General features: G+C 58.1%; 1 protein-coding gene across 3 annotated transcripts; it reads right to left on the bottom strand.

The window, feature by feature from the left end:
* Positions 1–75: 75 nt before the first annotated feature.
* Positions 76–11575, bottom strand: LOC111149441 (glycogen phosphorylase, muscle associated). Of its 3 annotated transcripts, XM_022506520.1 has the most exons (20): positions 11317–11575; positions 10192–10293; positions 10018–10096; positions 9823–9926; positions 9293–9424; positions 7918–8029; positions 7747–7829; positions 7011–7154; positions 6592–6684; positions 6218–6364; positions 5865–6028; positions 5417–5531; positions 4520–4621; positions 4040–4187; positions 3684–3742; positions 3414–3555; positions 2813–3020; positions 881–1015; positions 604–670; positions 76–491 (listed from the first exon to the last, which is right to left on the bottom strand). In XM_022506520.1, the coding sequence occupies exons 1-20, from the start codon at positions 11557–11559 to the stop codon at positions 342–344; spliced, it is 2529 nt and encodes an 842-aa protein (XP_022362228.1). In that variant the 5' UTR covers positions 11560–11575; the 3' UTR covers positions 76–341. The 3 variants fall into 3 exon arrangements, with proteins under 3 accessions (XP_022362228.1, XP_022362229.1, XP_022362230.1); XM_022506521.1 differs by lacking the exon at positions 10192–10293 and having other exon boundaries at positions 11317–11559; XM_022506522.1 differs by lacking the exons at positions 10018–10096; positions 10192–10293 and having other exon boundaries at positions 9823–9843; positions 11317–11559.
* Between the last annotated feature and the right edge of the window lie 1157 nt (positions 11576–12732).

Genomic DNA, 12732 nt, shown 5'->3' with positions numbered 1-12732 from the left:
GTGACTGCACAGCTGCCGTGATGCCTGCCCAGAGCTAAAAATATTTCCCAACAGACAGGGAAGTAAGGAGGCTCCCAAGGAGAATCAATTTATTGGGGAGTGGTTGCAGTCGGTCAGACCCATAAATAGGAGGGGGCAGGGAGCCAGAGGCCAGGATGGGAGCAGTGTCCTTAGTCACCCGGACACTAGGATCTTGATGCCGCCGAGGGGGGGTGAATAGGGCGGTTCCAGGAAAAGGCTGGGAGATCTAACTCCAGTACCACCCTCCAGATGAAGAACTGGGGTTGGCACAAGGGATTGCAAACAAACTCAGGGGCCAGTCTGGGGTCTGGTCTGGAGGATCAGATGCTCTTATCCGGGGTTGGCAGGCACTTGCGCGAAGGCTCGACGCCCCAGATCTCCCGGGCGTACTGGGCAATGGTTCTGTCGCTGGAGAACTTGCCAGATGTGGCTATGTTCCGGATCACCATCCTCGTCCACTCTCTTGGGTTCTACAGGCCAAAAGAGAGCTCTGGTTCATCCTGCAAGTGGGCTCCCCAACGTCCACCATCGCCCAGCCAGGGCCACCAAAACCTGGCCAACCCCTGGCCCAGGACACCTCACCTTGTACAACGCACTGACTTTCTCCTGGCATTTAATGTAGTCTTCATAATCCGCAAAGACTTTAAACCTGGAAAGGAATAGAGAGGCAGGACGTTCCAGGAAGCCAAGGCCAAGCCCATCCTGTCCCAGTGAACTTCTAGGGGCCAGGAGAATGGAGCTACTTCCAAAGGAGCCTAGCCCCCACTGCCCAGGACCCCCGCACAGCCTCTCCACACAGCGCACAAGCCGGGTTCGGCCCAGCAGCCCCTGCTGCACGTTCCCTGGCCGGTCCACTCACCGGTCATGGTGCATGAGCATGTTGACGATGTCCTTGAACAGGTCCGGCTGTTTGGGGGAGAAGAAGCCGCTGCTCAGCTGCTCGATGATCTGCCGAAGCTCAGGAATGCGGTCATAGTACTCCTGGGCATTGTATCTGGGTGGGGGGAGAGAGCGGTCTACACCCTGGAAAGGAGTTCCTGGCTCCTCCTCCAGGCCCCGTGGCTGCTGCTCTCCCTGGGGCTGCCACAGGCCTCTGGGGGTCCTTCCCTGGAGGCCTCCCCGCTTCTCTGCTCAGCTTTTCATCCTGCAGAGCAGCAGAGCCAAGGCCCTAAACCAAGTACTCTTCCTCCCACACCCACTACCTCTACTAACCTGTGTGTTTCCTTCCTGAATGGCTGGTCTCCCTCCCTCTCCCAAGTCCATCTGCCCTCAGGCCCCAGGGATGTCCTCGGGAACCTCCTTAAACTCACTGTCCAGCTGAGCTCATCATCACCGGCCCAGCGCCCGCTTGACTCCTGTGGACCACTTTCTGAGGCAGCACGAGACCCCTCAGCCACGTGGGCTCAAAACCCTCCCCAAGGCCAGTCTCGTCTCTTTCCTTCCCTCCGCATGTCCATCCAGCCACCCAGGCCGGGGAGCGGGTGCAGTGGGTCAGAAGCCATAAATACAAGGGGGCGGGGAGTCAGAGGACATCCCTAAGCCCCATCCCAGCACTGACACTGCCCCTCTCTTCTCAGGGGTTCCGGTGCCAGCCCCCACATGCCCCCACCTGCACTTTGCCCGCCCCCCACACCCCTACCACCCAGTGTCCACCTCACAGCCAAAACTGTCCATCAGGACTCCGCTTCTGAGCCTGTTGGGTCTTGCTCAAAACACGTCCTATCTCCCTCCTGTCCAAAGGACAGAGTCTGAACTTCCTAGTCAAGCCCAACAGGGGAATTCCTTTCCATAGTTAATGCCAGCTCTCAGAAGCAGTTGGTGGGAGTGAATACTGGTAGAAACTTTCTGGAAAACCATTTGGCAACATGCACCAGGAGCCTTAAGAACTCGTACTTTAAAAAAAAAAAAAAAGAACTCATACTTTTTTTGACTCAGGAATATCTCCTCTGATCATTATCTTAAGGAAATAAAGATGTGGACATTGGTGTAAAAGGATGATCAACGCAGTGATATTTACAAGGATGAACAGCAGAAATCAACCTTAATGTCCAACACTATAGAACCAGTTTAGTAAGTGATGGTACCTCCGTTACTATGCAGCCCTATGCAGACATTCAAAATATTTCACAAACTATTTAATGACATCAGGAGTCAAAATTATGTGATGACATCAAAATTGTACAGGCATGGGTCCCAACTTTTACAGATACCCCCACACACGTAAGTACGTAGAAAAAGAGCTGTGGCTTTAAAAATGGGTGACAAGATGATGAATGACAGTTATTTTATTCTTTGTGGTTTTGTATGTTTCCAATTCAGGAGCATGTCTTGCTTTTATGATACGGAAAAAATATATTTTTGAAATAAATTTTAAGAAATGTAAAGCCAGGAAAATATCTGCTTCGAAGAATGGCATTTCTGACCACAAGCACCGCTGTATGTACTCTGCTCATATTTCCCTTTTTGCCACCACTGCCAGGGAGCTCAGAATTGAAATTTACTTCCAGAAATTCTGGAAATAATATCATATCTTCGGATTGATATAATTGTCTTTGTCTTTGCCTTCACTTCTCTGTGGCTCCTTTCTTTTCCTACGCGATTAACCTCACATGTTGTAAGTTACCTCAAAAGTTCTCCAGAATCCTGAGGGCCAAAACCGAGACCTTGCGCAGACTGGGCCAGCCTTTTCCAGGCATGCCCTCTGGCCCCCAAGCCCTACCCTCCGGTAGCCACACCTCGGTGCCTCCTGTCCACAGACTGTGAACTTTGGAGCCCTTCCCCCACACCATACCCTCTCTGGTCAAGCTTTTCCACGTCCTCCACCCGCATGCCGAAGATGAAGAAGTTCTCTTCTCCTGCCTCTTCCGCCATCTCCACATTGGCCCCGTCCATGGTGCCGATAGTCAGAGCCCCATTGAGCATGAACTTCATGTTGCCCGTGCCTGAGGCCTCAGTGCCTGCCGTGGAGATTTGCTCGGACAGGTCAGCAGCTGGGATCACTGTGGGGCAACAGCAGGGGACAAGCTCAGCTCCAGGAATAGTCCCACCTCAGCCGGGGACTGCGGAGTTACCCAGATTCCGAGCACCACCCCCACCCCAACCCTTCAGAAGTCACTGTCCAAGTCTCCCTCTTACCACCCGCCCCCTATCACCGCTTGGAGATCCTTGAACATCTCAGATCTAACCTGGATTCTCTCCCCGCACCCACCCCACTATGTGTGTGTGACTTGAAGGGCAAATCTGCCTGAAATTCCACCATGAGAGGGGGCCATCCTTGTGATTTGAGCCTTGTCCTCTCCAGATTCTTCCAAATGCCAGTAGGCTAGGAACAGGTGACCAATGTCTCTTCCTGGCACTGTACTCATCAGAGCCTCCTTCTGGTGGCACCCCACCTTTCTCTGCCAGCGAGACTCGGTAGTTCTCCAGGAAGATCACACGGAGGCGGTCTCCTACCACTGGGTCGTGGTTAACCACATCCCCAATGGCCGTGATGAGCTTGATGATCATCTTGGCCATGTGGTATCCAGGGGCAGCCTGTGGGGGCACAGTCAGGGCTCAGCCCCACAGTCCAGCCCCCTACCCCCTAGCCTGCAACCCAGCCAGGCCAACCTCAGCCTGGGTGTCAAAGGACCAGAGCTGCAGTCTGTGTCCTGGCTTCTCACCTTCCCTCCAATCATCACAGTTCGGGGCACGACAAACCTATTGGGATCCTGCTTGATGCCTATGGAGAAAACAGAGGTCAGTGGGCCAGGTCTTCCCTTTGGGTGACACCCGCTGACAGCACCCATCCAGCCTGGGCCCTGGCTAGGACACAGTAGACCTCATTTGGGCAACCATTTGCTATGTGACCTCAGAGCCACCATTTTCCCCTCTCTGAGCCTCAGTTTGCCCATCTATGAAATGGGGATAATTCCATGTCCCAAGAGGTGTCCCAAGGCCGAAAGAGAGACATGGATCAGGAAGGATGGGGTACACACAGGGGGAGCCCCAAGAGACAGAGGGACACCCTGCCACTCACGGTTGTACAGGGTGATGATGTGGAGACAGTTGAGAAGCTGGCGTTTATATTCATGGATTCGCTTCACCTGGATGTCGAAGAGCGAGTTGGGGTTGATATGGACTTTGTACTCCTTCTCTAGGTACGCAGCAAACTTTAACTTGTTTTCCTGAAGATAGGGAGGGGGACGAGCTCACCAACAGGCCTCAGCCTCAGGAAACCCCACAGTGTCGTTTCCTTCCCAGAAAGGTAGAGGATGGGAGGCTCACTAGCCACCCCTCTCCATGGCTGCCCCACAGCAGACATCACTAATCAATGTCAGCACTCTTCCAGGGCGATCAGATGATACCTTCTTGCCATGGACTCCAGGCAACTTCTACCAGGAGCCTGAGGTTGCAGGAGAGATGGGCTCCACTGGCCATTCCCGGAACCAGGCATGGAGCACCTCTGGCATGCTCCCTCCCACCCTGGTGTGAGTGTCCCAGGGTGCCACCTGCCTACCTGCTTCACTTTGGCTACATCCCGGATAAAGGCTTCGTCATCCACAAAAGAGAGCAGTTTGCGTAGCTGGTCCAGGTCTGAGATGTAGTCCTCCCCAATGCGCTGTGGGAGAAGGCAGTCAGGCCTCTGTCCCTGCTGCATCCACCTTCATCGAGGGGTCCCTTTCCAGGTCAATGGAGCCCTGTCCCCTGCAGATAGCCCCTCTTTCTGCAGCCTCCCAGCAGGGTCTTGGTGTGTGCACAGCCCTCTTCCCTCTGGACCTTGACCTCTGATGGCTGACCCCACTTGACCCCAGGAGGTCTTCCTCCTGGCCTTGTCCTTAGACGGGCAATGACCTTGAGGCCCTGCTCACAATCTCTGCCGCCTGCCGGTCTCACTTCAGATGGGACCTGCTGACGACCTTCGCCATTAGACTGGGAACTCCCACCTTGTTGACCACAGTCAGGCCTCCACTAGCCCACAGAGCAACCTCACACAAACAAAAAAATGGTCCCCCCACCCCCCACCCCCCCTGGGTGACTCAGTGGGTTAAGCCTCTGCCTGCAGCTCAGGTCATGATCTCAGGAGACTGGGATTGAACCCGACATCGGGCTCTCTGCTCAAAAGGGAGCCTGCTTCCCCCTCTCTCTCTGCCTGCCTCTCTGCCTACTTCTGCCTACTTGTGATTTTTCTCTCCCTCTGTCAAATAAATAAATACATAAATAATCTTTAAAAAAAGAAAAAAAAGAAAGAAAATGGTCCCCCTCCTCCGGGCACATGGCAGGTTTGGAGAACGCAGAGCAAGATAGATTTCAGCCCTTCTGGGGGTGAAGGAACCCCTACGGTGACCGGTCCATACACAACTGATCCCTGCAGTGACCGGTGTTGACCCCTCCTGGCCATACAGTGACCTCTCACCTCAGCAATGACCTCTGCCAGCCCAGGGTTACACAGAACTAGCCAGCGACGAGGGGTGATGCCGTTGGTCTTATTCTGGAACTTATGAGGCTCCAGCTCGTAGAAGTCCCTGAAGCTGCAGGATGGGGTTGGAGGGTCAGCACTGGTCCCTGTGGCATGAAGGCCTCCTCCCTGAGGCCCTACCCTGGTTTCTTGCTGAGAGGCGACATCTGGGGACAGAACTGTTCTGGACATCGGGGTCATGACCCTTCTAAAAAACCGTGCTACCTGTGCAAAGGGCCGGCCGGGGTCGGGTAGCAAGGGAGCCAAGCTTGTAAATCAAGAAGGTGGACCGGGGGCGGGACCAGTTGGGGGCGGGGCCAGTGGGAGGCGGAAATCTCACGGAGGGGCCAGAGGGAGGGGCGGGGCCAGAGGGGCGGGGCCCGGGGGAGGAAGGGAGGTGTCTCACATGGTCTTCTTGAGGATGTCCGAGTGGATGCGAGCCACGCCATTGACCGCGTGTGAACCGGCGATGCATAGGTGGGCCATGTTGATGCGCTTCACTGCGCCCTCCTCCACTAGCGACATGCGCCGCAGCCGGTCTACATCCCCTGGGAACGCAGCTGCCACCCGCTGTTCGGGAGAGCCCAGAGCTCAGGCACAGACATGGAACCCAGGTCCCCAGCCCGGTACCCCCAGAACTCCGCCCATAGCCCTCCGCGCTAGTGTCAGGATGCCTGTGGCAGCAGCCCTGCACAGCCCACCTCCCCAGTACCTCCCCTTCGATCCGCCCCCACCCGACTCCAAGCCTCCTCCGCTCACATTCAGGAAGCGCTGGTTGATCTCATAAATGATCTGGAGGTGGCGGGGCAGCAGCGTCTCAATGAGATGCACGGGCCAGCGCTCCAGGGCCTCCGGCAGCACAGTATGGTTGGTGTAGGCGCAGGTCCTGACCGTCACGTCCCAGGCCTGATGGGCAGGACTGGGGAGTCAGGAACCCCAGGGCCTAACCACCATGGCTCTCCCCATATAGCATGCAGCCCGGAGCCTGGGTTCTAGGATACTCTCCCTCCAGGCCTCACACTGCTCTCTGTTCGCGGGGACTGCACTCGCATTTTTCCACCTCCCAGACCAGGAAGGGAACCCCGGGACAGAGAGAGGGTCAGTCGCAGGGGAGGGGGGGTCCGAAAGCCTACCTTGTCCCATTCCAGCCGCTCCAGGTCCACCAGGATCCTCATCAGCTCAGGGATGGCCAAGGAGGGGTGGGTGTCATTCAGCTGGATGGCCACCTGTGGAGAGGGGGCCTGGGGGTCAGTCTGGGATCCAAACCTCGGCTATGATCCCTGTGCTTTGTCCCCTCAGCGCCCCCCTCTAAGGGCCCCCATGGCCCCAGGGCTGAGCTGGGGGTAGAAGCCCTCAGAGGGGCAGCTGTGGGCAGGAGGAGAGGGACAGTCCCCAGGTTATGTGCCCATCGATTGAGGATCCTGGGCAGGGCACCCTCAGCCTCTACTCCCTCACCTACAAAGTGAGTGGGGCAGGCTGAGGCTAGAAGGGAGAGGTGGCGTCGCACACTTCATGGGAGGTGTAGAGAGGGGCCCTCCCCGGCCCCTGGCACCTTGTCTGGAAAGGCATCGAAGCTCGTGCGCACAGGGTCGCAGCACCCGAACTTGGAGGACTTGAAGCGGCGGATGATGTCCTGGAGGGTGGCGGCCACAACAAAGTACTCCTGCTTCAGACGCAGCTCCTTCCCCTCAAAGAACTGGGGAGAGTTCAAGGCAAGGCTAAGCAAGTTCAGGTGGTGGTTGGGGTGCGGTGCTGCTAATGCTGCGGTGGGCGTGGCCAGGAGGCTCCTGCCCACCCCCAGACCCATGAGCCGTGAACAACCCCACCTCCAGCGCCCAAGGGTCTTTCACCCACCAAGTAGTAGTGCGGAGGATGGTGTTAGAAGGAGGGGCCACACAAGGACCGAGACTATTGTCAGCACCATCTCTGGTCAACAGTGGCCCCTCCAAAGTGCTCTGCCTAACTCGCTGTCCCCAGGACTTAGGTGTCCTCTTAAAGAACTCGGTGAGGTAGGGGGAGGGGAACAGGACACGTAGGTCCCAGGGTGCAGGGCACATGGCTTGCTCAGTCGGAAAAGCACATAACTCTCCATCTCTGGGTCGCGAGTTCAAGCCCCACATTGGGTGTAAACGAACTTTAAAAATAAACAAACTTAAAATAAAATAAACAAACTTAAAAAACAAAAAATATGTCCTGGGTGTGACTGGGGCTCCCAGAGATGGTCCCTCCTGGTCTTCGCTCTCTCCCAGGCCCTCAGGCTTCCTGTCGCAGCCCAGGAGGTGACATACGTTGTCATTGGGGTACAGGACACGCGAGATGTTCTCAGCAAGGTTTCGGTCCAGCACGGCTTGGATGTAGCCACCGACGTTGACTGAGGGGTGAAAGTGGGGACAGCGTCAGGCTGGGGCTCAGCGCGGGCTGGGGTGGGCGGGGCTGCTGGCAGCTGGGGCTGGACTCACAGTCCTTGAGGTTGAAGTCATTGGGGGCCTTGGCCGACCACAGGCGCATGGTGTTGACGATGTTGTTGCGATAGCCAGGCACCGGAGTATCGTAGGGCATGGCCAGCACCACCTGCAGGGGCATCGGGCTTGGTGTCAGGAGCTGGGTCTCGGCCACTCGACTCATGGGGCTCTGAGAGCTGGAGTTCCAGCCTTTGTCCCTGTGCTCTGCCAACTCCCAGCCCCGGGTTCTCGTGCCAGCTCGGGGTGACCGTGAACAAGCCTCTGAACCTCTCTGGATGTCATCCATAGAGGACGCCCCCCAGGACCTCCCCATACTCCCCATCCCATCTTGCCTGGCTGCTTGTGAGGATTACAGGGGCCAGTGACGAGCCCGGAGCCCAGAGGTGGGCTCTGTTGGGGGCCACCCTGAAGGGACTGGGGATGAGCTGGCCCGTCTGGCCTGAGCATAACCTAGAGGACTCCCCTGGGCTCATGAGAAGGCTGGAGGAGCCTGGAGCCCGGCTGAAGGGGACCCAGATGTCATGTCCATCCCAGGGCTTAGACCTGGTTGACCGCAGGGATAATCAGCAGTGACTAAGGCCGGTCCCACCGCCCATGATGAGCCAACATCAGTAATTGCTTCCAATGGCTCCTGCTACCATGGGGCTGGGGGCACATCACGTCCCCCCGGGGTGGCACCCCTTCTCCCCAGCACTAAGTCACTGAGCCCTGATTGGACCAGAGCGGAAGCTGCAGCTCAGAGAGGGAAGGGACTGACCCAAGAGCACAGAGCTAGGCAGGTTGCCCCAGCCCCCGCTGAACCGTATCAGTGGAACTGGTGCCCGAGTCTGAAGCCCAGAGGTTTCTGCGCAGCCATCAGGACCTGCGGCCACCGCGAGAGAACTGACAGGCCTGGGATTCAGACACCTGGTTTGGCCCTGGGCTCCCTCTAACCTGTGTGACCTTGAACAAGTCAATTCCTCTCTCAGGGTTTTCATTTTCTCCCTGTCCCCTTCTCTGGGCTGTTGCTTTGCTCCCCATCAAGCTACCAGGTTTAAGGTGCTGAGGAGTCAAGACACTGTGATTACCCTTGGATGAGTCTTGTGGGGTGGAAAGGAGCTGGGTCAGGGGAAGGGCCCTGGTGGAGCAGAGTGGTCTCTGTCCTCCGCCTGGGCTCTGTGCTTGGCCAGAGTGATCCTGTCTCACGCCTCTCCTGGCTCCAGCTGTGTGACCTTGAGTAAGTCACTTAACTTCTCTGAGCCTCAGTGTCCTCCACGCTAAATAGCACTGGGTCTAGTAGCCTCCAGGCTCCTGCCCTGTATCTCCTTGTTTTCTTCCAGAGCCTCCTCCTCCCCACTTCCCTCTCATTGGGTGCTCCCCCCCACTCCCTCACCTGTGTGTCCACCCACTTGGCCCCCTGGCTGGTGTGCTCCACTCGGCCATAGAAGTGCACCGGCAGCGTGAATTCAGGTCGGGCCTTCTCCCAGGGGTTTCCATAGCGAAGCCAGTCATCAGCCTCCTCCATCTGAGCCCAAGGCAGGTTGGGGAGAAAGGGAGGCAGAGTCAGACCCAGGCTCAGACCCAGACTCACATCACAGGGGACAGTGGGTAGGGCAGGAGCCGGGCCCTGATGTGCCCTCTCTAGAGTGTAAATTAAGGGTCCTGGAGTGGGCCCCTGGACTGGTGGGGTAACCGATGGGACGGAACATGTGTATAGGAGTCTGATAGCTTCCACAGGCATGGACCACCCGTTTCAAGAGTGACCAGCAGGTTTTGGGGCTGGGGGGTGCCGGGGAGAAGGGACAAGGATGCTTTTTGTCAAAGCTGAGGTTGGTTCTGGATCTATCTGGAGGTAGATGACCCAGTGGGGGTCCTCTCCATCATGCCTGGGTCCCCACAAGGCCAGGGCCCGAGGCTGCTCACCTGCCAGCCCCCGCATATCTTCTGGTTAAAAATCCCAAACTCATAGCGGATCCCATAGCCGTAGGCAGCCAGGCCCAGTGTTGCCATGGAGTCCAGAAAGCAGGCTAGGGTTTTGTAGGGAGGTGGGTGTCAGGGACCTGGCAGAAAGGAGCTCTTCTGTCCACCCCACCCCTGCCACCCTGCCCACTTACTTACCAGCCAGCCGACCCAGGCCCCCGTTGCCCAGCCCCGCGTCCTCCTCGATCTCCTCCAGCTCCTCCATGTCCAGGCCCAGCTGGAGGGGGGAGGGTGTGGCAGTGGTCAAGGCCAAGGGCCAGCAGGTGAATCCCCCAATTCCTCAGCTTGCCCTACTCCCAGCCCCCTCCACACCTGATAGGTGGCCTCATCACAGGCGTTCTCCAAGGCCAGGTTCACCATGGTGTTTTGTAGTGTCCGTCCCATGTAGAACTCTAGAGACAGGTAGTAGATCCTCTGCCCGGAGAGACAGGTGCAGGGAAGGATCAGGGCTGCCCAGCAGCATTTGCCCAGGCCTCTCACCCCTGAGGTCCCCTCCTCAGACCCAGCATGTGTCAGCCCTGTCTCCACTTTTCTTTTCATTACAGGCTTCCAAACCCATCAGGAAGGTTCCGGTCTAGCATTTTCTCTGACTTTGGACACTTCGCTTTTCTTCTGAGCTTCAGTCTCCTGCCCCAGAAAATGGGGCTGCCCTAGCTACCTCGGCGACTGAGGTGCGTAGAAGAGATGAGAACCCCCGCCGTCGCACACAAGCTTCCCCTCGACCCACAGGGGAGTCAGGATGCAGAGAAGCCCCTTCAAGTCCTCCCCCAGAGGGGAAGGCCAAGATGCAGAGAAACCAGTCATTTGCTCAAGGTCACTGTGACTCACTCATGGCTAGAGTTGGCCACCTCCTGTCCTTGAGGTTCCCCCGTTCCCCTTGATCCTCAAGCCTCGGCCCCAAGAAGAGGACAGAGGATGCTGAGGGTGCCTGGCCTCTTGGTTTCCTAGGTCCCCTCCCTGGCCCACTCGCCTGCCCCCGCCCCTCCCCTGCCCAGGAGTGTCAGGTTGCTGACATTTACCATGACCCCAGCAGACACTTGATCTCACTACCCCAGCTGTCCCAGCAGCGCACCAGCCCCGCTGGTGGCACAGGGACACCACTCTCAAATTTAACGACTTGGCCTTCCACTCCAGGTCCAACCCGGGCCGCAGGGATCTTCCTGACCACCAGAAGCCCCTCCGCTCTCTGATCTGATCTGGCTCAGCCTGCTCTGAGCCCCCCAAACTTGTCCCCGCCACCCCCCACCCAGGTTTCTTGGCCCGGGTTGTCCCAGCCCCAGCTCCCCTTGGCGCTCCTGCGCCTCCAATGTCAGCAACCTGGAAGACCCCTTTATTTCACTGCAGAAACCCCTGACCCCACAGAGGGCCGCTGCTTCGCCAAGATCTCCGGGCTCCCCCCACAGCCCATTCCCCACCCCCAGGCGCCCCAAGCAGCACCTTGGGGTCCTTCTCGTAGTAGTGCTGCTGCGTGCGGATCCAGCGGCCCACGAGGTGGTCGCGCACAGTGTGGGCCAGCGCGAAGTAGTAGTCTCTGGGGGTGGCCACATTGCGGTCCTTCACGAGTGTGAAATGCAGGTGCCGGTTGAAGTTCTTCTTGAGCTCGGTGACATTCTCCACGCCGGCCAGGCCGCGCACGCTGATTTGCTTCCTCTTGTCCTGGTCGGACAGGGGCCGGGACATGGCTGCGGGAGGGCGGGCCGGACTGACGGTGGGTGGACGAGCGGCCTCTGCAGTGCCTCCAGCCAGGGGGTGGAGATCCCCCTGCCGCCTGGGGTTTTATAAGCCTGGCTCCCGGAGGCCCGCCCCACCTCCCCCTGCGATGGGAGGGTCTTGGCCTGGCTGCTCAGGGAGCTATTTTGGGGGCAAGGGGGGGAGAAGGGAAAGGGGCCAGGAGAGCGGGCCCAGCCTGGCTCATTCACAGCCCTGTGCTGACCCACTTCCTGCAGGCCTCGCACACTGGGGTCCGCTATGCTCGCCTCTGCCTCTTGCGGGGTCAGAGACAGGGTACGGCTGCCTCAGTCACCCCTGAGAGGCCTGAGGCTTCCCTGGAGCTCGGGGGCCGTGCCTTTGGCCAAGAGGTTGCCTTGATCAGGTCCTTTCTTTGGGTTGTGGAGGAAGAGTGAGGCCAGGTTGCGGCCTCGTTCGGGGCTCCCGGAGAAGCCAAGGAGGGCTGTCGGGGGGATAGGCGGCAGGAGGCTAAGCCATCCTCGGAGCAGCCTGGCTGCTGTTTTAGACATTTGCCCAAAGACTGCCAGTTCCAATCCAGAAGACCTCTGGCCAAGCTTCCATGGTGGCCCTCCCCAGGGAAGGGGGGAGGCCTGCACCCCAGGGGAGGGGAGGTCCTATGCGGTGGCACTGGGGACCACGACACCCCCATGCAGGCTTAAGGGCCAGGAGCTGAGGGTCATCTGAACAGAAGAGTAGCAGCCAGCAAATGACACTGGGCGCCTGAGAGAAGGGGGACCAGGACACTGGGTTCCGGGGTGTGGTATGGAGGAGGTCGCCTGGGACAGGGCTCCTGCTCCCCCCACCCCCACTGAAGTCGAGCCTCCCGGAGTTGCCCCTGTTGCTGTCCTTCAAGGAGCTCTGTAGTGACCTTTTGAGAGGGTTGGTAGTCAGATTACAGGCCAGTTTTGGCTAGGGGCTGCCAGGCTAGAGCAGGGGCCTCTGGGAACTGTAGTCCTGGGCCCGAGGTGGCAGAGCACACAAGCATCCCCCACCGACTCCTGATAACGGCCAGTGGTAGGAGGTCTCCCTGTGACACAGCTGCCAGGTCACTGGAGACCTCCCTCCCATTCGGGGCCACATATGGGTTAGGATTCACAGCTGTGACCTAACCTGTAAAATGGGAGC

The sequence above is a fragment of the Enhydra lutris genome, unplaced genomic scaffold (assembly GCF_002288905.1).
Source record: "Enhydra lutris kenyoni isolate GAN:26980312 unplaced genomic scaffold, ASM228890v2 scaffoldscaffold22, whole genome shotgun sequence".
NCBI lineage: Eukaryota > Metazoa > Chordata > Mammalia > Carnivora > Mustelidae > Enhydra > Enhydra lutris.
Note: the sequence above shows the minus strand (reverse complement) of the source record. Positions and strands in the feature narration are given on the sequence as shown.